Source organism: Fukomys damarensis, unplaced genomic scaffold (assembly GCF_012274545.1).
Source record: "Fukomys damarensis isolate Sample0158 unplaced genomic scaffold, DMR_v1.0_HiC HiC_scaffold_24, whole genome shotgun sequence".
Taxonomy (NCBI): domain Eukaryota; kingdom Metazoa; phylum Chordata; class Mammalia; order Rodentia; family Bathyergidae; genus Fukomys; species Fukomys damarensis.
In genome coordinates this window covers 31,834,901-31,860,483 of record NW_022900936.1, presented here as the reverse complement: position 1 = coordinate 31,860,483, position 25,583 = coordinate 31,834,901, and the positions used below count along the sequence as shown (strand labels likewise).

General features: G+C 32.6%; 1 protein-coding gene across 1 annotated transcript in view; it reads left to right on the top strand.

Moving 5' to 3' along the window:
• Positions 1 to 25,583, top strand: part of Gbe1 (1,4-alpha-glucan branching enzyme 1) — a 267,726-nt gene that overhangs the window by 103,523 nt on the left and 138,620 nt on the right. Inside the window, exons 4-7 of the mRNA XM_010602875.3 lie at positions 16,104 to 16,229; positions 16,793 to 16,928; positions 19,605 to 19,695; positions 21,636 to 21,845. Of these exons, the coding sequence (XP_010601177.1) occupies positions 16,104 to 16,229; positions 16,793 to 16,928; positions 19,605 to 19,695; positions 21,636 to 21,845 (563 nt within the window). The remainder of the gene's footprint in view (positions 1 to 16,103; positions 16,230 to 16,792; positions 16,929 to 19,604; positions 19,696 to 21,635; positions 21,846 to 25,583) is intronic.

The following is a 25,583-nucleotide window of genomic DNA, read 5'->3' as shown; positions in this document are numbered from 1 at the left end:
GAATAAAAATGATGAATCCCTGAATTGATTAATTGTGCCATGCTATTATTTTTAAGTTTTCTACTCTTTGTGTATATAGAGACTATGGTATTTTGTTAGGTTAAGTATCTCCAAGAGGTTGTAATCAGAAATGATTGATTTCTATATGATCTACTTCTTCATATACCTTTGGATCTTACACGGGCCATCTGCTAGGCAGAAACTTAGCAAGAGAGTGAGAAAAATGTGCTTTTAGTCCTACATTCTCTCCACTATGAAGTATTTCCTTAATGAATACCACAAGGTCATTTATCTAATTAAAGAGCAACTATCTGTTATAACTTTAATAAAAATTGTTTGAATTTTTTAGAAATTTTTTAGACATGGTATTAAAAAGAAACTCATCCAGTTTTAGTAATAATTAATGTTACAGTTTTTGCAATATGTTAAATGTTTTCTGAAGTGACTTTTGGAATACATAGTATGGGAATTGTGAATTTTTCTAAAATGATGGGTTAGAACTACAGAGCAAGATTAAATTTCACCATACACTTATATGAGTGCATTCCCAGGTGTAGTGAAAAATTTTCCATGAGTGAATGATGTGAGTTGTGAGTACATTAATCTGCTTAGGACCCAGAGGTGTATGAATTTCTGAGGCAGCATGGATGCCATCAGTGATTTAAGTAAGATTAAGTTTACAAAGAAATTTTAATTTTTATTCTTTGAGAGTCACAAGTTATACAAAAGCTATACTATAAAAATTAAAAAAGAATCAGATTGTTAAATACAAGAAGTAAATTTAAAGTACAGTGTAGAAATGGAGACAATTTTTATTGCTAAATATTTTTTATCATTTACATAAATTTATTATCAAGGCTTTAGAAAATATATACCCTTTAACCATGCTGTTAATGTTTTTTTTCTCTGTGATAATTTTCTTTATTTATATAAAAGTATGTCGTCTTACTATTCCAGTGCTGGTCCCAGTAGCTCATTTTCTCTCTGCTTTCTCGGGTATAGCTTTTACCTCTTCTGGCACTGGCCTGCAAATCTTAGAATCTGAGTAAAGGATAGCAGTTAGGTAGGTAGTGGTGGTGGGAAATAGGGCTCAGCCATCTTTAAGATGTTCCTCAGGTCAGTGTGCATACTGGTGGTTGGCAACTACTGCCAAAGACACTAACAGAAATCTAATATTTCCTTAATGAATTTGGGAAAAAAAATTTTTTTTTCTTTTCTTTTTGGTTCCGGGGATTGAACTCAGGACCTTGCGCTCGCGAGGCAGCTGGTGAAAGCACTGAGCTAAATCCCCGGCCCGGAAAAATATTCTTTTTTTTTTTGGTACCGGGGATTGAACTCGGTTCCTTGTGCTTGCAAGGCAGGTCACCGAACCGCTGAGCTAAATCCCCGGCCCCCCGGGAAAATATTCTTATGTGAAGTACATTCACGTATAAGTTATTCTCAGCATGTGCTTAATTATGTGAAGGCCACAAGTGAATGTATAATAGATTTTAGAAAACTAACAACAACAACAACTACTAAACATTCTTTTCCTCTTTTTGTTTTAGTGCTTATGGAAGTGAGTCACAGGTTTCTAGCAAATTAGGCTGTCGACATGTATTTGTACCCTAATTGCTCACTTAACGTGAACATTGATTTTAGAAGCCCTTTAAATGTATTATTAGAAATTTTTCCTCTAAATATGTACCATGTGCGTTAATTTTATATAAACGTTATTTTTTAATCCTTTAATGTGGGTATATGAGATTTTAAGTATGATTGCAAGTCTGTACAATTGAATATTTCCTCTTATTTTTCTTTAGAGATTTTTTTTCCAAATGAAAGTATTTCATTTTGTTTGTGTGTTTTTTTGCTCTAAATTATACAGATTTTTTTTTTTGTTTGAGCACTTTTATGTAATATTTGATTTTTTAATACTATGTTGGCAAAAAGTAAGAAAATTACATTTTGTTACTGTTTTAGGTAGGTATTATCTTTGGTTCTGTTTAATAAAGGCACACCTGTAGGAAATCTTTTTCTCAGGACAGACTACATACTATACAATCTTTTTTATGATTTAAACATTTATATTTAATCTGAGTTCTCATTGAATACAATGTAAGGGTATGTTAAATATTAAAATTAATGTTTAACCCTCTGACTTAAAATTTATCTTACTCTTCAGTCTCTTCATCTTTACCCATCCTCATATTATTATTATTAAATTTTTCTGGTGAGTCACTTTACCCTAATTAGGAAAATAAGTGTAATAAACATTTTTTTTTTAACCAGTTAGCCATACACATTTTCACATGAATGTTCTTTTTGTCTCACAGGGAAATCAGGTGGGTAATACCTTTTACCTGTACTTTTTTAACTGCAAAATATTCACTACTTCATTATTGCTATTTATTAGCTTTTCCTTCCTTCTCCAAACCACATCACAGTTGCAGAGCAAAGCTCAAGTTCACTGTCCTGTGCCTTTGCTTTCTGAGTACAGGAGCCAAGGTCATCTATGTTTAACAATTTAAATATGCTGAACTAATATGATTTAAAGTAAGTAAGAGCCTGGGATTTAGCTCAGTGGCACTGTGCTTGCCTTTCAAGCACAACGTCCTGAGTTCAATCCCCAGTACCACAAAAAATAAAATAAAATAAAGTAAAAAGCAAGTAGCTCTATTTTGAAGACTCCTGTTATTTACCACTACTTCTTCCTATAATCACTTTTTCTACCTTCATTGCTTCCCTTCGTGGTCAAAGGGTCACTTCAGTTCTTGTTCATCTTTTAAAAACTACGAGAATGCTATTAAAAACTCAGTTGACAAAAAGTCATCCAGTGCTTATCTAGAGTTACTTCTCATGTGTACAGTCATTTTCTATTTCACATTATGTGGGTTGTCTCATTATTTTCTCATTCAGTAGGTAAACTTGTTTTTCTCTCATTGCTCATACAATCTATTTATAATTCTCTTTCCCCAAATAAGACCTTCCCTGGAAAAATACTAGACTTTTGTGGAAGAAAAGAGAGAAAAAAGTAATAGTGTTGAAATCTATGTTATGACATTTTAATTTGTAAAGAATATTTGAATATTCAAGATAAGTCTCATTTATTGTATTCTTAGTGTTTAATTTCTATGTGTATTAAATATATGTGTACATATACATTTTCTCAGCAGATCTTATAATTTAAAGAATTATGTATTCAGTATCTTTTTTCTCTCTAGTTTTTCTGAAGGTTGAATTATTTTATGTCCTATACACTTTATATTTCATTTAATTGAAATAGCACTTAGAATATTTAGAAATCATATTCTTTTCTTTAAATGATTCAGTTTATCACCAGATTTATAATTACACTTAATAGGATATTTTTAAAAGAGCTTCAGCTCATGATAGTGCCTCTCCTATCACTTCTGAAAATACTTGTTAGATTTTTTTATTGGCGTTACAGGAGATTATAACTCTGTTTACTTAATAGAATTCTAGCCTTCACTGCACATGGATGAGTCTCTTTGAAGCACACTTTTCAGTAATGAAAACTCACTGATTTTTTCCCCTTTTCATGGCTTTTTTCTTTTATTACTATATTGATCTTTCAATATCTCAGACACTTAAATCCTATATTTTTATATCATTGGTAATTCATTTGTTTTGTAGGCTAAGACACTTAATCAATCTTTACCCGATTACAACATCTCATCAGCATTGTTTCTATTCTTTTGACTTAGGAGGAGTTATTTCCCACTTGCTCAGGGATATCACTTTCAATGCCTGCTTCCTAAATCTCAAATAATCCCTTTGGATTTTGTCTTTTTGTAGTGACCTCACTTTATAAGTTTTTTTGTTCAGGTAATGTACTTGAAATGAAGCAAACACTTTATCAGCTCTACTAGTTGTTTCTTTATTTCTTTAAAGATTTGCCTCAGTGTAGGCAGAGATGGGAAAACAATTATTATGGAGGTTAAACAGTTATTATGGAGGCTAGAAGCTTGGGGAGCAGGGGTATAAACCTTGAGGGAAAATAATTATTTTTGTAAGTATAGAAACATCTGTGTTTCTACCTCCCAGAATATTGGGATTCATTACAGATGTGCACTAACATGTCTGAATGTATTTGTGCATTTTAAAATACTTTTGTCCTATGTTATTTATTCATATTAAGAATACACTTTTATGTTTTCAATGTCCAGTTTACTTTTTAACTATGAATTTCTGATTAGTTTTCCTAAAAGTTTTTTGGGTTTATTTTTATCTCAGTTCTTCTCAAACTTCCTTAAGAATAAATTATAATATGTGTGTATGTGTGCATCTCTTACTCCCTTTCTGTTCCCCTCTCTCCAGCTCCTTTATGTGTGCTCCTCTGTATCTGTGTCTATGTCCAGGGATTCAACCAGTTCAATTTTCAGACAAAAAACACTCAGGAAACAATCATTATGTCTGTTCTAAACAGACTTTTCACCGACTTTTTTGTGGATATTTCTAAAATAATAGAGTGTAACATCAATTTACATAACCATTTATGTTGTATTAATCATTATAAGTAATCTAGAGATTATTTACAGTGTGTAGTAGGGTGTGCATAGGCTATTGCAAATGCAGTGTGATTTTATGTAAGCATCTTGAGCATCTACACCTTTTGGTATTTAAATTCTTGTCATCAATCTCCCACCGTCATAGAGGGAGGATTACATATATTTTATTCACAGTAGAAAAGCACATGCACAGAAAATATGAACACTCCATATTGTACCTTGGTGTACCTGTACCTATTGTTGAAATAAAATGTTTTTTTTTTAATTTTAAATTGAATTTATTGGTACATTCTAGGTAGACAGTACAGTTACATTCATTACTGGGATCTTGTACCTTTACATGCTAGGTCTTGGTTCATTTTTTTCCCCTTGTCCCTGCCCTCCCTTCACCCTCTCCTCACCTCCCCACCTTCAAACACTTTAATTCCATTTTTACATTTTCTCATATTTTTTTTCTTTTCCCTTATTCCCCTTTCCCTATCCTTCTCACTGTCCCTACACCTTTGGTCCTTTTCTTCCTATTTCACATTGCTAATTGTCTCATTAGGATCTCAAGTACTATTTTAGTTTTTCACAGCAGAGAAACTATTCAGTATTCGCATATGTGTGACTTATTTATTTCACTTAGGAGTATAACCTCAGAATGTACCCATTAACCTATGAATGAATCTATTTTCTCATTCTTTGTGGTTGAGTAGTATTCCATTTTATAGAAAAACCACATCTTTATCCAGTATAAAAATGTTTTTTATACTTCTTGGCAAATAGCCATTACTTGGCATTTAAAACACTTCTGGTAGTACTTCCAGAACTCAGACTATCCCAGCTACTAAAGGGCTGACAGATGGCAAATTAGAGGATCAGGTCTCTGTGGCCATTATCTGAGATGATTGATGGACACGTATACTATGAGAGTTGTTAAAATATGTTGTGTTTATATTTATATAGATCAAGCATGAATAGTTACCTTTCTGTTTCAGTCATCCCCTCAATAAAGCTGAATAAAACAGATAAAAAAGAGGATGAGGTAATTTTGTTTCAGAAAGTAGAAATTATTTTGTTTGGTTATTCCTTTTGATTTGTATTTCATCAAATAGTTGTTTTGGTCAGTATCTTTGTGTTTTTACTCTACTTTATACACTTTTTCCCCAAAGAAAGTTTCTCCTCATGACATAGGAGACTTGGGTACTATGATTCGGGCAATTTGAATAATCCTGTTTAACATATATATCTTGTCTATTAGTCTGCTACATATACAATCTTGAAATCTAAGTGACTCTCAGCACTGTCTCCTGAAGTATGTTAACACTTCTGACCAGCTGAGCACATCCACTATTTTTATTTAGAATTTCTGGCACCTGAGGAATGCTTCCTCTCAATAATTTCCAGTGCGTGAGAAAACATTTTTTGACAAATATTTCAAGTCATTCCTAACATGAATGAACATACACACATATTTTTTAGAGTGTCATTATTCACTCAACATTTTTTTATATTGTATGCTTGAATTGTACATAACATTTTCTGAATAAAATTTGACTTCAAGCAGTTCATTAAGTCAGTTAGACTTTTGTACAGTTGAAGGTTTTTAAAAATCTAATAATGTCCTTTGGTGGTAACTTTCCATATAGAAAGGTTATTTAAGCCAATAAAAGTTTATGTGAAAACAATTAAAATTTAAAAATCATACAAAATATTAAAATTTTGCAAAGTATCTTTTTGGCATAAAATATGGAAATATTTTCATTAATGTATTCCTTTCAAGTGATTTTATATATTTTTTAAAGTTTTATGTTTTTAACACTATATTGGCATATGTAGTTTACACAAAATGTAGAATTTGAATAAGAGCTCTGTGTACATCTGTGATTTGTATATTTGAGATCTTTACTAAATATACAAGTTTTAGATTCAAGGAATTGTACAAGTGAAATGAAGTGATATAGAAATATATAACTTGAAAACAAGCATTACTAGTAATCTATCATTCCTGAATTTAGATTGAGGAAATGTAATATGTTCTTTTATAAATTAGAATACTTTTTGGCAAAATTCAATGCAATTCAATAGCATAATTTTTTTAATAAATTCACGTTTTTCCTCATGGAGTTTATTTTAGGTATACAGTACAGTTTCATTCATTACTGGGATCTTGTACCTTTACAAGACAGGTCTTGGTTCTCATTTTTTCCCCTTGTCCCTGTCCTCCCTTCACCCCTCCTCCCTCCCCCTTTACAAACACTTCATTTCCATTTTTTCATTTTCTTATATTTTTTTCTTTTCCCTTATTAGCTTGCCCCTACCCTTCCCACTTTCCCTATACCTTTAGCCCCTTTCTTCCTATTTCACATTGTCCAGTATTTCATTAGGATCTTATGTACTATTATAGTTTATTCACACCAGAGAAACTGTTCGGTATTTATACATGTGTGACTTATTTATTTCACTTAGGAGTATATCCTCACTATGTATCCATTTTCCTATGAATGAATCTAATTTCTCATTCTTTATGGCTGAGTAATATTCCATTTTATAGAAAAACCACATTTTCTTTATCCAGTTTCCAACTGATGGGCAAATGGGCTGTTTCCAAGTTTTAGCTATTACATACAAACTGCCACTATAAACATAGGTGTGCATATATCTCTGTGATATGATTCTTTTAATTCTTTTGGAAAGATACCCAGCAGAGGGATGGCTGGGTCAAATGGAACCTCTAGCCCCAGCTCTTTGAGGTATCTCCATATTGATTTCCATAGTGGTTGCACCAGTCTACACTCTCCCCAACAATGGAGAAGGGTTCCTTTCTCCCCACAACCCCGCCAACATTTGTTATTGTGTGATTTCTTGATAGCAGCCATTCTTTGTGGGGTGAGGTGGAATCTCAGTGTTGTTTTCATCTGCATCTCTTGAATGACCAGTGATTTGGGTGGAACATTTTTTCATATATTTACTTATTGCTTTACTTCTTTGTCTGATAAATGTCTGTTTATTTCAAGATGCCCAGTTTTGAATCTGGTCTTTATATTTGAGGGGGCTGGTTTTTTTGAGTTCTTTATATATTCTAGATAATAGTCCTTTGTCTGAGAAGCAGCTGGTAAATTTTTTTCCCACATTGTAGGTTGTCTGTTAGTTCTGTTGATGGTTTCTTTTGCAGTGCAGAAGCTTTTTAATAAGATGAGATCCCCGTTGTTGATTATTTCTGCTAGTTCCAGTGCTACTAAGGATTTATTCATAAAATCTTATAATTTTAAATAATTATGAATTATTTAATTACAGTGTTTGCTAGTAAAAATTAAAATATCAAAAGACAAAGATATAGATGTTTGGTCACACTCTTGATTATTTCCAGGGGGAAAACTCCATAACAATTGCTGAATCATTAGAATTTCCTTTTTTGCTTTTTTGGAACCTCTGATACGTATTGCTAAATTTCTATTGATCTTTTATGCTATTTTTCACTTTCTAGCAGTGAATAAGGCTTTCTGTTTGATCAGGCGAATACCTATACCTATGAGCAGCTACCTTTATTATCATTGAGACACCCATTTGGTATATAGCATGCAGATATCTTGATGTTGTGAGTTAAATTATATAAAATCTTATTGCATGAATACTTTTACATCTCAGATCTTAACTTCGAAGCATAGCAGAAATCCAGGAATCTCCTGCCTGTCTACTCTTCATTTAAAAAATTATAAACAAATTTAAATACAAGAAGGTACTAAATTTTAATCATTGAATATCTTTTCAAGTTAGTTTTCAGATTTCATACTTATTGGATTTCAAGGTTACACCAATATAGCAAGAAAGTCAAAGGCAAAGTGAGGTGATGTGTATAGAAAAGTGTTAGCTTGTTACTATAGCAAACATGTTTTTAAAATTTTGGAGTCTAAAGGATAGAGAAATATATTATTAAATGATCACAAATAGTCATGCAGATTTAATGAAAGTTTTGTTTTACGTATCATTTGAGTATAACTTATTAAGAAGGAAGAAACTGGAAAGTTAATTGACTCTAATTATTTAACTTATTTGTACACATGGGCTGTAAAAAATGGTTATATTCTTCATGAGGAGTTGATATATATATCTTCTTTTTATTTCCCGTCTTCTCTCTCCATCTTTGTATGTACTGCCTTCCTCTATGTAGATGATCTGTCTCCCTGTTTTCTATTATCCATCCTGTTGCTCTTTACATTGTGCATATTTTAAGTTTCTTATATGAGAGAAACCATATGATATTTAAGCTTGTATTTCTGAGTTATGTCACTTAGGATTTTAGTTTCAGTGGGTATCAATTTTTCTGTAAATAAATCAAATTTATCCTTCTTTATGGGTTAGTTGGAGGAATACCACATTTTCATTATCAACTTACTGTTGATGGACATATAGCCCATTCCAAAAATGTAACTCTTATAAATTGTGCTGCTCTAAACTTGGGTGAACATATATCACTGTCAGATGTCTTTAAGTCTTTTAGGGAAGATACTTAGAATGGGAATAGCTAGATTGAATGGAATTTGTAGTTTTAGTTTTTGAGAAGTCTTCACACTGATTTCCATAGTGATTATACTACTTTATACTCCCACCAACAATGGAGAAGGGTTCCTTTCTCTCATTAAACCCCCCAGCCTTTGTTAATATTTGATTTCTTGATGAAAGCCATTCTTCCTGGAGTAAAATGAAATCTTAATGTTCTTTTCATTTGCATTTTTCTCATGAAAAAATAAATTGAGCATTTTTTCTTGATTTAATTGGCCACTTTTAGTACTTTTGAGAATTGTCCATTCATTTCAATTGCTCAATTTTTGATTACATCTTTTATTTTTAGGAATGTAATCTTTTGGGTTCTTTATATATTTCAGATATAAGACCTCTTTTTGAGAAGTAGCTGAAAGTTTTTTTTCCCCCATTCTGTTACTTGTTTCTTAATTTGGTTTTGTTTGCAGTGCAAAAACTTTTCAGTTTGTCAATTCTTCATGTTATTTCTTGTACAGTTGGTTTTCTTTTGAAAAAAAATTTATATATGCCTGTTTTATCTTCCAACAGATTGTCTTTGTTTTAATGGAATGAGGTAATGAGCTTTGGATTTGGATTGTGCATAAGTAGGACTTTGAGGTGCATCATTAGGTTATGTATTTGAGGTCATTCTGTTTTGTAATGTGGTCATTCACAGTAATAAAGGTCTATGAGTCCTGGTATATCGTACCATGTTATCCTTTGATTCTAGGAATTGTTTAATTTTTTCCTTGATGTCTTTTGTGATGCATTGATTTTAAACAGTGTCTTTAGTCTGCAGGTGTTTTCAAAATTTCTGAGGTTTCTTTGTGGCTACTGATTTCTAGGTTTATATACATGGGATAATTTTGATTGTTTTATATTTATTTAAACAAGCCTAAGGCTAGTAAGTGAGGAGACTGTATTCTGATATTATTGGTAGAACACTCTATAGATATCTATTAAGTCTTTGTTTTAAAGTTTAGACACTCATTTCTCTGTTGATTTTTTTGTTTAGTTTGTCTCTTTGTGAAAGTGGGACGCTGAGGTCCTCCACTTTGATTTTGATTGGGTTTATCTGATCTTTTATGTCTGTTAGTGTTTGTTTTATGAATGTGGGTGTGCCAGTATTCAATAGATATATAGATGGATGGATGAATATATGATATAGATAGAGTTATTCCTTTTTGTTAAAGTGTTCCCTTAACCAATACAGAGTGACTTTTCCTCTTCTGATCAGCTTTGGCTTGAAGTCTGCTTTACCTGAAAATAGAATCCACTCCTTTCTTTCTTTCATACTGCGTGTAATACTGTTTTCCACGCTTTGATTATCTTAGTCTATGAAATTGTTTTGTAATTAAGTGTTATTTTGTATGTAGCAAACCATTGTTTTAGTTTTGTTGCATTTTATTCCAATCTGCCAGTCTGTTTCTTTTGACAAAGTTGAGATATTTCACATTACTGAGTAATGTTGACTTTAATCTGTCATTGCATTATTTTTCTGATGCCTCTTCTATTTTCCTCCTTTTTCTTAACTGTTCACCCTACTTGATATGTTTAGCCCTCAGACTGTTGGCATCGTAGGCTTCTTTATCTTTATCTAGGATGACCCTGAGAATTTTTTGGAATGCTGGTTTCCTGTTCAGAAATTTCTTAAGGTGTTCTTTCACATGGAAGATCTTTATTTCTCTATCAATTTTGAAAGGTAGTCTGGGATGAAATTTGTTTTTTTGGATGTAGGGGTTGAAATACTTCACTACAAGCTTTTCTGGCCTTTAAGGTTTGTGATGAGAAGTCTGTTGTAATCCTAGTGGGTTTACCTTTATGAATGATTTCGTGGTTTTCTCTTGTCAGCTTTGAAGATTCTGTCCTTGTGTTGAACTTCTTGTACTTTGACAGTGGTGTGTTGTGGAGAAATTCTTTTGCGGTTGTGGCTATTTGAAGTTCTGTATGCCTTGCTTACTTGTATATGGCATTCTTTCTCCATACTTGGAAAGATTTGTGCTACAATTTCTGTAAAGACATTTTTATGCCAGTCTTGTTAGTCCTGTGTTAGTTTTCTTTGCATCATCTTAGCAGCTTTGGGATCTGTTTTCCCTCCCCTCTTGCTGTTTTTAAGTAATTCCAAAGTATGTGGTCACCTTCATCAGACCTGTCTCCTACTTCTTATTCTGTCTCTTCAGTGGTCAACTCTGTTGTCCATTCTTTTAATAGAGTTTTCTATGTAGTGCTGTTTCATGGACTCTAATTTTTTGCTAAATTATTTATATTTTGTATCATTTTGCCTACCTCTTCTATTTTTATACCATTTTAAAGCTCACTGATAAGTTTGTTACTTCTGTTATTTGTTTAGATATATCATTGCTGAGTTTTTTTTCTTCTTAGTTTTTATAATTCAATTATTTGGTGTTTTTAGTTCCTCTCCATCGAGGCCTCTTGGATCTGCTTTACTACAGTTGAGGGTTTTTGAAGACATTTTGTTTTCCTGTTTCTGTCTGTCTGTGCCTCTCCCCAACCCCCGTCTGTATGCACATATACCACTGAGGGTTGAGGGTCAGAGTGGAAAGATTTTGTTGCTAGTATGGAGATCTCTTTAGTGTCTGCTTTTTAGTGGTATCATCTTGAATTTATTTGCTTGTTTGTATATATCTACCTCTTTTAACCTATTACTCAGCTTAATAAGATCAGACCGGGACACTGTATTTTAAGGAGAGAATCCGTATGGATTATTACAGCATCAACTGATCCCAGTAGAGAAGAATCACATATATTAATACTTGCTTTAGCAATTTCACCCTTTTATTGATGCCCCTTTCAAACTATACTGTACTGCTGCTAACAATTACGTTGGGATGTAGAGGGAGGAGGAAAGAGAAATGGTAGATAAAAAGGAAAGGGGTAAGTCAGTAGAAAGAGAGGTAGAGAAAAAAATACGAACAGGTTAAAGTCAGATAGGATGTCAGACTCAATTGTAATTCTTTTTATTGCTGATGTCAAGGCTTATGTTCAGTGGGTTTGAGAGAATATGGTAATGAGAGGAGGGAAACATCGGGAGGGAAGTGTAATTAAAGACTGAGGGAAGCTGAGAGATTGTTAAACCTGTTATTATGTTGGTAGTTTATGTTTGCTTCCTTTATGCGTGATTTTAGTAAGGGTTCCCTGACCTACCCATGAAAGGTACTATTTAATTAAAGCATTGGTGACTTCTTGTTCTCATTTCTCATTGATATGCCAGATGAAAGGAGGGAAGACAGAGAAGGAGAGTAAGGGAATCAGAATGAGAAGAAGAGAAAAAATTAGAAAGGGAGAAGAATAAAAGATAAAAAAGAGAAGAAGAAAAAAATTAAAACAACAGCCAAAACATTTTTCATGCAATTGCAAAAGCACAAAATCAAAACATATTTAGTCTCATTTGTATTGTGATCTAAATTCACTTGAACATCTCCATGCTGGTCCCTATTCCCAGATTTTGCTTAATTGCCTGAGAGTAAGGAGACTTGTTGAACTGGATGGCCCTCTTTGCCTACCTCTTGGTTACAAGCGGTGCTGTGGGCATAGCTAGCTGTACATCTTTGTCTTCTTGATTCCAAAATCTGACTACTTCAGTTAATTTGGCAAGTGGAGGGTACTGTAATTGGCCTAGCTCCTAGCTCTCCATTCATTTTTACTGGGCTATCTTGCTCTCGATTCCTTTCCCAATAGCACAAATCCGTGGCTGACTCTTTTTCCCTTCACTGGTACCTGCTGGTGAGCAGGGAGAGCACACAGCATTCCTCATGAACACATCACGCCCCGCATGTGGGGAAGGAATGACTGAGCACTTATTTATGAGTCTGTCTGGGCTCTTCTTTAACAGGGCCCCACTGCTTTCAAATACTACTTGCTCATGCTGCCATCAGAGAAAGTTTTCTCAGCACTCAAATTTGAGTACCTAATTGGTCCTGCCACCCCCAGAGGCTGTCACTAGTGTAGGCAGGCCAGTTTTCTCTGTGTTCAGGTGCCAGTTCCTACAGGACCCTTGCAGTCTCAGATGCTGTTTAATTACACAGCTGCCGGGCCGCAGTCCTCTCAGCTCTTGGATTCTGGTTCCTAATCTGATTGGCTTGCTTGTTTCCAAATTTTTGAGATCTTGTCTACATTGTCTCATACACTACATTCTGGCTTTCAGTTTCTCTGAAGACCTAATTGCAAATATCATCCTCACTGTGTTCCTTTTTGGTGGGGAGAGTTGAGTGATTGGGAATCTATTTTATCAGGTAGGACACTGAAATCAGGCCATCTCAGGAAGCTTGATCTTCTCTCAAGATAGCCTAAATGCTGGACATGGGGTGTAAGGGGTATCATGATCCAGGTTTGGTGCAATTTAGCTTTATTACTCTCTCCAAAAAACAAACTGGATTTGATCAGGTAGTTTTTCCCTTCCTGTCATCTACTGGTGTCTGGCTTTCTTTATAGAGCCTGTTTTTTTTTTTGTATGTGTGTGTGTGTGTGTGTGTGTGCGTGCGTGCGTGTGCTGGGAGTCGAACTCGGGTCCGTGGGCTAGCGAGGCAAGCTATGGAACCACTGAGCAAAGTCCCCAGCCCAGATCCTGCATTACTGTGCCTGGTTTCATATGTAACAAGACTCAGAGTCTTCTTCCCTTGCTTTTACAACCTAGTTGTCCATGAGGATCTCCTTTGGAAACTGGAAAAGTGAAGTCTTACTCCTTTTGATAAGCAACACTTATAGAAAAAAAAATTGAGAAGGAAGAAAAAATTTAGAAAGAAAATATTCAAATAATCCTTAATCAGGTGTGTGATTTGAATTCATTTTACCCTATCAACAAAATTAGAAGTTTTATTTATTTATTTATTTATTTTTTGGCTTTTGAGACAGGGTCTCACTGTGTAGTTGAGACTGACCTGAAACTCACTATGTAGCCCAGGCTGGTCTCGAACTCACAGCGATCCTCCTGCCTCAGCCTCCTGAGTGCTGGGATTACAGGTGTGCGCCACCACACCTGGTCAGAAGTTTTATTATTTTTATTCATTGATTCTGACGAAAACATGGGTGTCCTAGGTCAAATACAGTGGCTTTATTAATCATAGCATAGTAAATAGTGTAAGTATCGTGTTTGCATTGGTTCTTCCTCTAATCTCAAGGGGGGCAATGCTGTATATGCAAGATGGCTAATTTATGCAGTGGCTTTACACCCTAGCCTGGGAGTATTGAGATTTTAGAATCCATTCTTCTCAGTTAAGAGAGCTTATTCTGTCTTTAAGATATTATCTTATTCCTTAGGATTACTAACTAGGAACACAACCCTAAGAAATTATCTCCAGCAACTATGGCCAGGGCATCACATTCTTGGTGTACCCTTCAAAAGCTGTAGTAGCATTTCAAAGGCCTACAGAGGAACTGTTTCTTAGAACACTCAGGAATCACTAGCATCTGAAGATACTTATGTGTACAACAAAATAAATGAAGTAGTGTTCAAAGGATTTGGGAATTATATCCAGTACATAATAGCTTCCTTAAACTCTTACACTTTCAGATATTCACCCTGCCAACAGACATCTTCAACAATGATTATTTGTTTACAATCTACCCTTGGAGTGGTTGTTGACCTTCCTGTGAAACAGAAAGGATAGTTGAATAGGTTAGGCAGAATACTATTCATTGGAAACTGATTTATAGTATTTTGTTTTCTTACAATCTATTCTGAATTCTTGAGTGAGTGCATTTTCCTTGACTTATTACTGTTGTGAATTGCACTAGAAATTCTTGTAGGTTAAGGGACTCATCTTTTAGGTTAAAATACTCCTAGTGTAAGTTGGTCTTATCAATTCATGCTTTTGTGATAATAAATAATAGCAGTACTCTGGCTGTTATTAGTTTTAGCAAGTAGGCATATTGAAGAAAGAGAAAGAATTATGTTCATGTAAATCAAGCATTCCTTTTCACCACTCACCTGCCCACCTCTGTCTTAAACCATGTCTTGCTCCTTTTTGACATCTGAAAGAAGTACTGTGGAAGCCTGTTTTGAGCAAGGAAGTGTCAGAAGCTCTCAGCCTTTGGTTCTGCCACGTAGTGATTTTTGGACATTAACTTACTCAATCTCACTTAATATCTGAGTCATAAAGCTTTTCTGGAATCAAGTGAGATATGAATGTGAAAGTTCTTACTAAATTATAAAGCATTTTACAAACCTTTAATTTCCAAGTATTATAAGTACTTGAACTTTTCTCTATTAAAGAAGACAGACTGGAATGTATATTTTCTCCCAATGGTAAGAGCATAATGTAGCTTCCAACCTGAACATTTTTGATCATACTCTACTTGCTTTTAGAAAGTTTAGTAAAAGAGATGGATTTGTAAGAAGCTACAATTTTAATACTTAGAAGCCACATGTATTTGGCTACCTAAATTCAGAATCCTTTATTCAATATTAAGTAAAAAATGATAGATTCTAAAATTATATTTTTATTTTATTGTTATCTTCCATTATTTAAATACAAATGATGCTGTTTGCAAATACAGGAGTAGTTGGCTGAAGGAAATCATGTTTGTTTTTATATGGTAAAAGAAGTTGAAAATGGGTGGAAAAATATGGCTGTATGTATTATACAAGTATTAATCAAACCATTCCCTTTGGCTTCCTGAAAAATATTATCATTAATTTCCATGAAAGGAAAAGAAATGAATGTTTATATAATTGAATCATCCCTATTTTAAGAGTAAAATTCTTTCATTTTGATTGATTTATTGACAGCAGCTTTGAAACAGTCTTGTCTTTTGAATCTACTTGTCTTTTTAATATCTACTGTATATGTAGTTAACCACTCTAATAGCTGGTTTACAATCATAAAAGAGATAGTGATTGATAAAATACCCAACATGTAAATAAATTTAAGTAACATATAATATTAGACAATGAGGAAAGTTATGCTCATAGAATTTGAGTATGGTCTTTAAGCCCATGCATCTGAATAGTGGTCTGAATTCTTAGGATCACTCCTGGTTTCCTACTTATAGCGATGCTTATTAAGTATCATGTCTTATCTTAGACTTTTAAAAATATTTTAAGGCAGTAATTTTCCATTCTCTTTCTAGGTAGTTATTACTAGTAAAAGTGGAGAGATCTTGTATCGTATTTCACCGTGGGCAAAATATGTGGTTCGTGAAGGTACTAATGTAAATTACGATTGGATACACTGGGATCCTGAACACCCATATAAAGTGAGAAAAACTTTTTAAATAAAGTACTTATTCTAATATTTCTAGGAAAGCTAATTATTACTTCTATTATTTTATAGTAATGTCCAGTGTCTTTTTTCACCAATTTTATATTGCTTCTAGTTTACTAATGCTCCTCTTATGATATACATATATCAAAGTCTGTCATGTATAGCTGATAAAATATACAACTAATTTTTTTTGTTTCATGTTTGTTTTTGAGGCAAGGTCTCACCATGTATTTCATGCTAGCCTTGACTCTCTATGTAGGCCAGGCTAGTCTCCAACTGACAGTAATCCTCTTGCAGCAGCTTCATGAGCTCAGTGATAAGGCATAAGCCATTCCATGATTTTTTTCTCTTGAAGTAGGTTTATTAATGAGACCTAAATAGGATTTTTATTTTTGCAAAAGAAAACATTGTACAGGTAATATAGTGAATGCTTTTTATATGTGGGAACAGTATCAAGTGTTTGAGTTTATTCATCATTTTATATAACATGCTTGATCAGTTAGTGTCATATGTGAATTCATGGTTTAATTTTATATGTAATTTTATATTCTGTAGTTTAAACATTCCAGACCCAAAAAGCCAAGAAGTCTGAGAATTTATGAATCTCATGTGGGAATTTCTTCCCATGAAGGAAAAATAGCTTCTTATAAACATTTTACATGCAATGTACTACCCAGAATCAAAGACCTTGGTAAGTAATAACTATGATTTTTACTCAGATAAAATTTTAATGAGTCTGTTCTCTTATTAGAAAAGCTAATTACAAGTGTCTCTTTTTTGTGTTGAGAGATTAAATATGTAATAGAAATGCATTTTATTTCAGGCTTTTAGAATTGCCCTGTAATATTGATAGCATTGAAAAGAAAAATAGAATAAGATAGAGTGTAAGAATTCAAGATATTATTCCAATTTCAATTTTAAGTAATGTGAACTGATGGCTTTCAAAATTGTAGATAAATATGTAAGAATAATTACTTTTCTACAGGCGATAACATTTATTAATTGAAGTGGTCATTGATTATAGCCTTTCGTTTTAGTATTTTAGGGAGACAATCATATTTTTAAGGTGCCTGTAACTCAGCTTGAATTGGAATCATTGTATAAAGTCCCTGTCTGGATTATTTATTTAACAAGCATTTATGGAACATCATTTGTGTCATGCATGCAAGATTTTCAAATATTGGATTGTAATGATGTAGACTCTGTCTTCATGAGAACAATCAATGTAATACATCAATATAGTGAATTATTGATTCAGTATATGTTTGTCTGTTATTTTTTATAAGTAATGATTTAAAAATAATTTTACAGTGTTATTAAAATCTGTTCCAATGACTAGACAGCAAGATAAAGTACATTTAATTATACTACTTTTTCCAGAGAGCCTATATTTTGGCTACAGGTAAGGTTTATAAGTCAGGGTTAAATTTTTCAGTGACATTTAAATCTTAATTATCTATGATGCCAAAAGTAAAATTCCAATAAGTAAATAAATGCATAAATAATTTAACATTACTTTGATTTAAAATATAGTACGTTAAAATTTTTATTTAGAAGATGTTATTTGTTATTATTGAATGATAAATTATTTATGACCAGTTTTTACATGTTTAGCAGTGTGAGGATTGTCTCATGCACATTTATGTTTACATGCCTAGCCCAGTACTTGGAACATAAATAAATCCCAGATTTATTAATTTTATAAAAATTAATTATGGTGGCACACATCATAACCATAAAATTAGGCATTTGATTACTCTGGGAGGCTGAGGCAGGAAAACTACAAATTTGATCCCAGCCTGAGCAACTTCATGGCTTTAGTGAGACCCTGCCTCAAAATAAAAAGGGTACCAATGGGACATAGATCAGTGTGAAGGTCCTAGGTTAATTACTCGTCTCTGAAAAAATGTGTGCATGATCATAAGACTGTTTATTGTATAGTAGAGAAATAAATTATAAACTCTAAATTTTGTTCCAAATATAGAATAAACAATTATGTAATAGGCATAAAATTTTATATCCATATTCCTATCACTCCTGGTAGAGCTCATTTGATTTTGTTACAATAGCTTTTTAGTACCTTCTGAAGTCATGGGCACAATCGTATGCTCCTCTTTAAATCCAGAATTCCCAATATGAATTTGTAGTTATTATGGTACTAATGATGTAGTGAATATAAATACAGAAAGTACTGTATAAGAGGTCAATGAGATTAATTTGACACATTTGTTTGTAAGTGTAGTTATATATTTTAATGAATTGGTAATGAATATGATCTTAAACTTAAGAAAATTGGAAACCTATGTGAATTATTAAGAGCATAATAATAATATTTTCTATAATATATTCTATATATAGTTTCTATATTATAAATAATATTCTATATCTATAATATAATAATACAGAAGTACAGCTTTCAGAGAAATCAAATATTTGAAAAATTACCAAGTTTTACTTAAAGAAGAAAACTTGATTTCCTCAGATTTTATAAAGATTAAACTATTTTGAGGCCAGGAATTTAGCTCAGCGGTTCGGTGGCCTGCCTTGCAAGCACAAGGACCCGAGTTCAATCCCCGGTACCAAAAAAAAAAAGATTAAACTATTTTGAGGCCAGGAATTTAGCTCAGCGGTTCGGTGGCCTGCCTTGCAAGCACAAGGACCCGAGTTCAATCCCCGGTACCAAAAAAAAAAAGATTAAACTATTTTCTCTTATTATATCCTATAGTAAATACTTGTAAATGTATGGATTTTTAAATACAGTAGCCACCCTTTTGAATCACTTCCGTTAGTATTTGAAGAAAATATATTGAAATGGAGAAATGAAAGTGCTGAACATAAGTGTGTGCACACATGTGCATGCACACATACAACATGTGTAAAAATCCTGGAAAGTGGAAACATTAATAATGACTTATAAAAGCTAGTTTATAGTAAAAGTTAATTGCACAATATTTCCTGTGCTGTGTGGTAAAGATGAGTGAAATATAAAGAAAAAGGCAAAATGAAAAATATTTATCATAATCAGTCTCTTATATTCAGCCTTCATATTGTTCACGTGTTCAAATTCAGCTGAAGTTTAGCATATGCAGATTTCCATCTTTAATATTCTAAAGCCAATTTGAGAACTAATTTACATGTTACTTGTTGCTTATTAAGATGAAGACATTTCAACTAGCTAGTCAGAATCTAACACTAATAAACTAAATACCTGATTTTGTGTTAGAAGGTCAAACAAGCAAATGATGTTTAGTAGTAGAACTTTCAAAGATGATCACAATTATAAAATTTATGTCTTTAGGCTACTTTTCTTCATGGCTTTTTTAAAAAAAATTTTGTCTGTGAATCTGTTTAACTGTTGCTTCTATAGGATACAACTGCATTCAGTTGATGGCAGTCATGGAGCATGCTTATTATGCCAGTTTTGGGTACCAAGTCACAAGCTTTTTTGCAGCTTCAAGGTAAAATTAAAGTCTTACATTCATTTTCATTTCATTAAAAATGAATTTTCACATTCTTCATGGTGTTATTTTGTGATGTGTTTTGAATTAACAGAAGTACCTGAGCTATACATTTTCTTTTACCAAAATCATGGACTCACTTCTCATCTAGACTAATAATTTGGCCCTGATATAATGTGACTTTTCGTGGAATGACTTCAGATAAGGTAGTTACACACTGAAACTGTGACATGATTAGAGGCCCCATTCTGACCCAGGTCCACTGTGATTAGCCTGGTCTGAATTATATTCTCTTTCACCTGTGTTGTTTCAGTAGCTCTTTAATCAGCTTTTTTCCTTGTATCCCTTCTTCTTCCCTAACTTTTCCTAATTCACATATCCCTTTTCTACGCCATTGCCAGAGTAATTATTTCAAAGTGAACATCAGACTGACAACCAAAGGCACTACATTGGCCCCAAAGGCACCATTTATCTGCATCTTGACTGACTCTTTGTGCACAAGTCTTTCTCTCTTGACCATTCCACTTGAGCTATACTACCCTATTTGTTTTTCTTTAAATTGCCTTAGCTCATTCCTGCCCCTTTGCAGTGTACTACTACTGCAGATCTTTCTGCTCAAAACTCTGTTATGCTTATTCTATACCTTTCTCCTTTCTTGTTCAAATATTACTTTTTCCATGCAGCTTTCATGGATGACTCTATTTAAAAAAGAAAACCTGCCCTTTCCATCAGTGGCTTTTCTTCATTTGTCTTTAGAACACTGACTGCTGTGTGGCATTTCACATATTTTGCTTGTCTCCTAATTAGGGCGTAAATTTTATAAGGAAAGTGATTTTACTGCAGTATGTATAGAGCATGAAAATTATGTAATGGATAACTCAAGTATTTGGTGAAAAATACAATGAATGAGTGAGGAATGAAACTTTAAGGCTGTTCACCTACTAAACATATTGTTCAATGAGTGGAAAGAGGCTATATTTCTTGGATAAAGAGAAGAAGTTGTAGACTAGCCTAAGATAATCTAATATTTTTTGAAGAAGCCGGAATAGGCAGGTCACAGGCCGTCTTAAGCATAGTGATTTTTGATCTTAGGAATACAGTAAGGTTTTCTGTGAAGGATGACATGATCATATTTACAGTTCAAAAAGATAGCTTTTGTTGGTTAGTGGAACTGACCATGATTTACTTATTACAAAGGATTTTACTATGTCACGAGAAAGCTGGTTTTTGTAGTCCTTGTGCTCAAGGAGAGGAAGAGAGACTATAAACAATTACAAAGACAATTATTTACTTAAAGGGAAAAGTTGATACTACAGAAGATTGCAGTATTTAAGACAGTTCATATGTTAAGAAAGGCCACCTTCTTGGTTTGTTTTTTATTACATATAGACTAGGAGACTGCTTTTTATGCCTACATGTGTGCCTAAGAACTACTCAGTTTTCTGCTTGGATTGTGACAGACACAGCACATTCTCTTGGTCCATTGGTAACTCTGCACATTCCAGTCTTTGAATAAGCTGAGTGAAGGAATTATTGGGATTCAAGGCAATACTCTAAAAGCCCCTATCTTCAAGGCAATTATATACCCTCAAAGAGTTGGACAGACCTGTGAGTTTTAAAGACTATGACTGGCTAGGCTTAGAGATGGAAATAGGAATCTCTGAGGATAGAGAAGAAGAATATTGCTGATTTACATGCTCAGCTTATGAATTTTTGTTTGGGTATTAAAAGCTATACTTAATTGCTTGATTTATTATTTTTATCTGATGCTTCCTTTTAAATTTGTTTAATAACAAATACTAAGCAATTTTAAGTTGTATGTAAGTATTATATACGTTTGCATATTTTGAATATTTAGTAATATACTGGGTAAAATGATGTACCACTGGCTATTTGCTTTCATTATAATGTAATGTTTTGGTTGTGTTCTTTATCTCTAGTCGCTATGGAACTCCTGAAGAGCTAAAAGAACTTGTTGACACAGCTCATTCAATGGGTATCATAGTACTTTTAGATTTGGTGCATAGTCATGCTTCCAAAAATGCAGAAGATGGATTGAATATGTTTGATGGGACCGATTCCTGTTATTTCCATGCTGGACCTAGAGGGACTCATGAACTTTGGGATAGTAGATTGTTTGCCTACTCCAGGTTGGTACATCTAATATGGAAATGTTTTATTTGTTTAAAATGAAGTTCAAAGAATTCACTAAATTCACTTATTTAGTTCATACTTCACATATACATACATACATATATATATATATATATATATATATATGTATGTATATGACTTTTTTCACTGAATATTTTTAATTTAAAAATATGAGGAACTTTACCATTGTGTAGTACATATATTCATAGCATACTTCCTTAAATTTTAGTTTTACAGATCTTATGTATTTAAAGTGCACTGGTTTATTCTCATTTAAAATTGTAAATGTTAAGCCCAGTTTTTACACATGCTTGTAATTTAAGCATGCTGGGAGGCTGAGTCAGGAGGATATTAGGTTGAAACCTAGGTGAGTAACTTGGCTACCTAGTGAGACCTCACTATAAATTAAAGCATAAGACAAGGCCTGGGGATAAAGCTCAATATGAAGGACCTGGTTTCAGTCTGCAGTTCTACTAAAATAAAATAAAATGAAATAGAAACATTTTTAACATCTGAAAGATTACCAAGTTGTTAAAACCATAGCAAATATTCTTTTTAATAAAGAAATACACACCATTTTAAGTAGGCCATTTTTTAAAAATAATACTTCCTATTTTCATATCTTAAGTATATTGCTGTGGCTTTGATTGTTAAATTTTTAATTTATATCCATAATATCAACTAGCACTTACTAATACATACTCTGTCAAGAATAAGTAAATTAAGGGTTAATGGTGAACCAATTTTTTTAAGGTTACATACATACGAACTTCTTTGACCAACTAGAAGTATTTTAAGTAATTTAAAAAGAAAATGTCATATTTTTCAACTAATATTATCTTAAGTAAAAATATAATGAAAATATGATGTTATTCATACTAAAGCTAGCAAAGTACTTTGTCGTGTACAGGTTGCAGATTGAACATCACTAATCTGAAAATCTAACATTTGAAAGCTCTATAGTGTGAAACTTTTAGGGTACTGAAGTGATCCTACGAGTGTAAAATTTCACACCCACTGTCATACAGTGGGCTACAGTCAAGATGAATGCATGCTAAAAAGTGTATAAAATTACCTTTATGCTATCTGTTTAAATAAGATGTATGAAAAATGAATTAATTTTAATTTTTTTTAGCCTGGAGTCTTATCCTCAAGGTTTTTCATTTTGTGTATGCAAATATTCAAAACCCATAAGAAATTGGAAATCTGATGAACACACATTTGGTCCATAGTGTTTTGAACAAGGGCTACTCAACCTGTATGACTAATTTTTATAATAAATGTTCTTGAAAAAGTTCAATGAATTTTCTTTTGGGTATTGCATTGTATACAAACACACTTACCTAGACAATATAAAAATGCTTCTGCAAATATTTTTATAAAATGAAGAATTTCCAGTTTTCAACAAATTTAATGACTTTTACTCAGAAGAAATTGTTTTGCTATACTCTTATCTTAGTATCATACGTTATTTTATATTTCATTACCATATAAGAATCACTCATGTCAGGTGTGGATGCATAATATATGAGAAAAGACACAAAGAGGGTGGCAGGGTTCTAGCCCAGCTTCACTCTGGTACAAATCGATTAATCACCTTTATCTTCAGATTTTTTTTTATTGTAAGAGGAAGCAGAGTTTTTTGCCTAATAGAATGCCTCTATGAAAGTATTTTTATTTCTGCCACCTTCTTGAACATTGCTTTTTATGCTACAGATTTATAGCATGTAAAAAAGACTGAACCAGTGCTACTTCTTTGATTATTGAGTAAATCTTCTGAAAGTAGACAGTGCACAAGAAATACATTTAATTGAACACTGGCTCATTTTTGGATAAGTAGAATTGACTTTTTTTTGTAAAACTGAACCTTGTGAAAAGACATATATTAAATTATAGTTTTTATGTCCTAAAACAATTCTGTAGAACTGTACCTTAAAAAGAAATACATTAGGTGGACAGAATTTTATGTTATAAAACAATTCTTTATTTTTTAAAAATATTTGCTGTAGTGTATTTTTATAAATCATAAGCCCTCAAAGTATATGTGAACTTACTGGGTTTTCTAAAGATACCATTTCAAGGACATTTCTATTAAAGGTGAGACAAATTGAAGTGTTATTTAATGCTTATTTTCCTCTTTATTGAGTTAACCAGTAATATTTCTCAGATATACATTTTTGGTATATATGTTACAGTTTTAGCTTTCAATTTTTATTTTTATTATGAATATGTAAAGGTATTGGTTATGTCATGTAGGCTTAGTCCTCTGTAATTGTAGTTCTGTTAGAAGTTACTTTTGTTACTTGATATGTCTGTAGTTTGGCTTTTTTATAGCGTCAGTATTTTCTGTGTAGGTTTATACTATTAGTTATGACATGATTAAATAATACAGATAAAATATGACAAAGCCAGTATGTACAACCCAATTTTAAAAAAGCAATTCTTTAATAATTAGATTTTTAAATATATGTAATACTTAAGGTTCTGGAACACATTCAGTTCTTGTCTCAGTACTTACATATACAATTTATTTTAAAAATTATTGATGTAATTTATATTAGCCTGAGGATATTTTCCAGGTATTTTAATTTATATTACCTCCTTCTTGCTAATGCAGGATATGTAATTTAACTGAAGCCATTTTTATAGTCTTAGCTTTAATGATTAAAGATCTACTCTGCTCATTGGTTTCTTTATTGCTAGTTAACAGACCAGCCCAAAATTTGGTGACTTAATACAACAGCAAGTGTTTATTTTGTTCTCAGGTTTGTAATTTGAGCATAGTTCAGCAGGGACAGATCTTCTCTTACTGTTTAATCACTTGGAATGGCTTAATTAGGGGGTGGAACATCTAGCTTGAAGATGATTGAATCAAATAACTGTCAGCTAGGATCGCATCAAAGGCTTTATGCTGAAGGGCCTTAGTTTCTTTCTTTGCAGCCCTCTGTGTATCTTGGACATTCAGTAGAAATCCAAAAGACATAACATGCAGGAAAAGATTTGATATAGTCTTTGTTTGTAAACTGAAGTAGTTGTCATTTTAGCTGTAAACTGTTGATCAAACAAATCTTAAATTCAAGGGATAGGTGACATAGAGCCCACCTTTTAGTGAGAAGAGTACTTTAAAGTATTGTTTTAAAATTTCCATATCTAACAAGATTTGATCCCATCTAATAAGCAGTTGTTATTTTACAGATCAAAGGTGTATTAAAAAACCTCTCTATGTAGAAAGATTATTTACCTGAACCATATTTTTGTTATATAGAGATTCATATCAGAAAGACATAATTTTTATATACCACACTTCATTTAAAAAATATAAAATACAGAAAAATGCACAATAAAAATTACTGTTCATATGAATACTATAACCTACTTTTATTTAGCTATGTGTGCATGCACGTAATAATTTTTTCAAACATGTATATTAATACATAAAAAGTAACCCTTCAGTTTCCTCATCTCCTTGTGATAGCTGCTTTATAATTTTGAGTTGGTGCTTCAAGCTGATGAAATCAGAAACTAATATTATATATTTTAAATATGAACTATTTCCCATCCTGTACCTCTGGTAGGTTGATTATTATTATAATCACATTGGCAAATGCACATGAAATGATATCTGCTTTACTTACATCTTAAGCCTTTTTGAAAACTTTTCTGATAAGTTTTGAAGTTATTATATGTACTGTTTAAAAAAAATGATCTTATATGGAATCACTTCTGCAGAGATA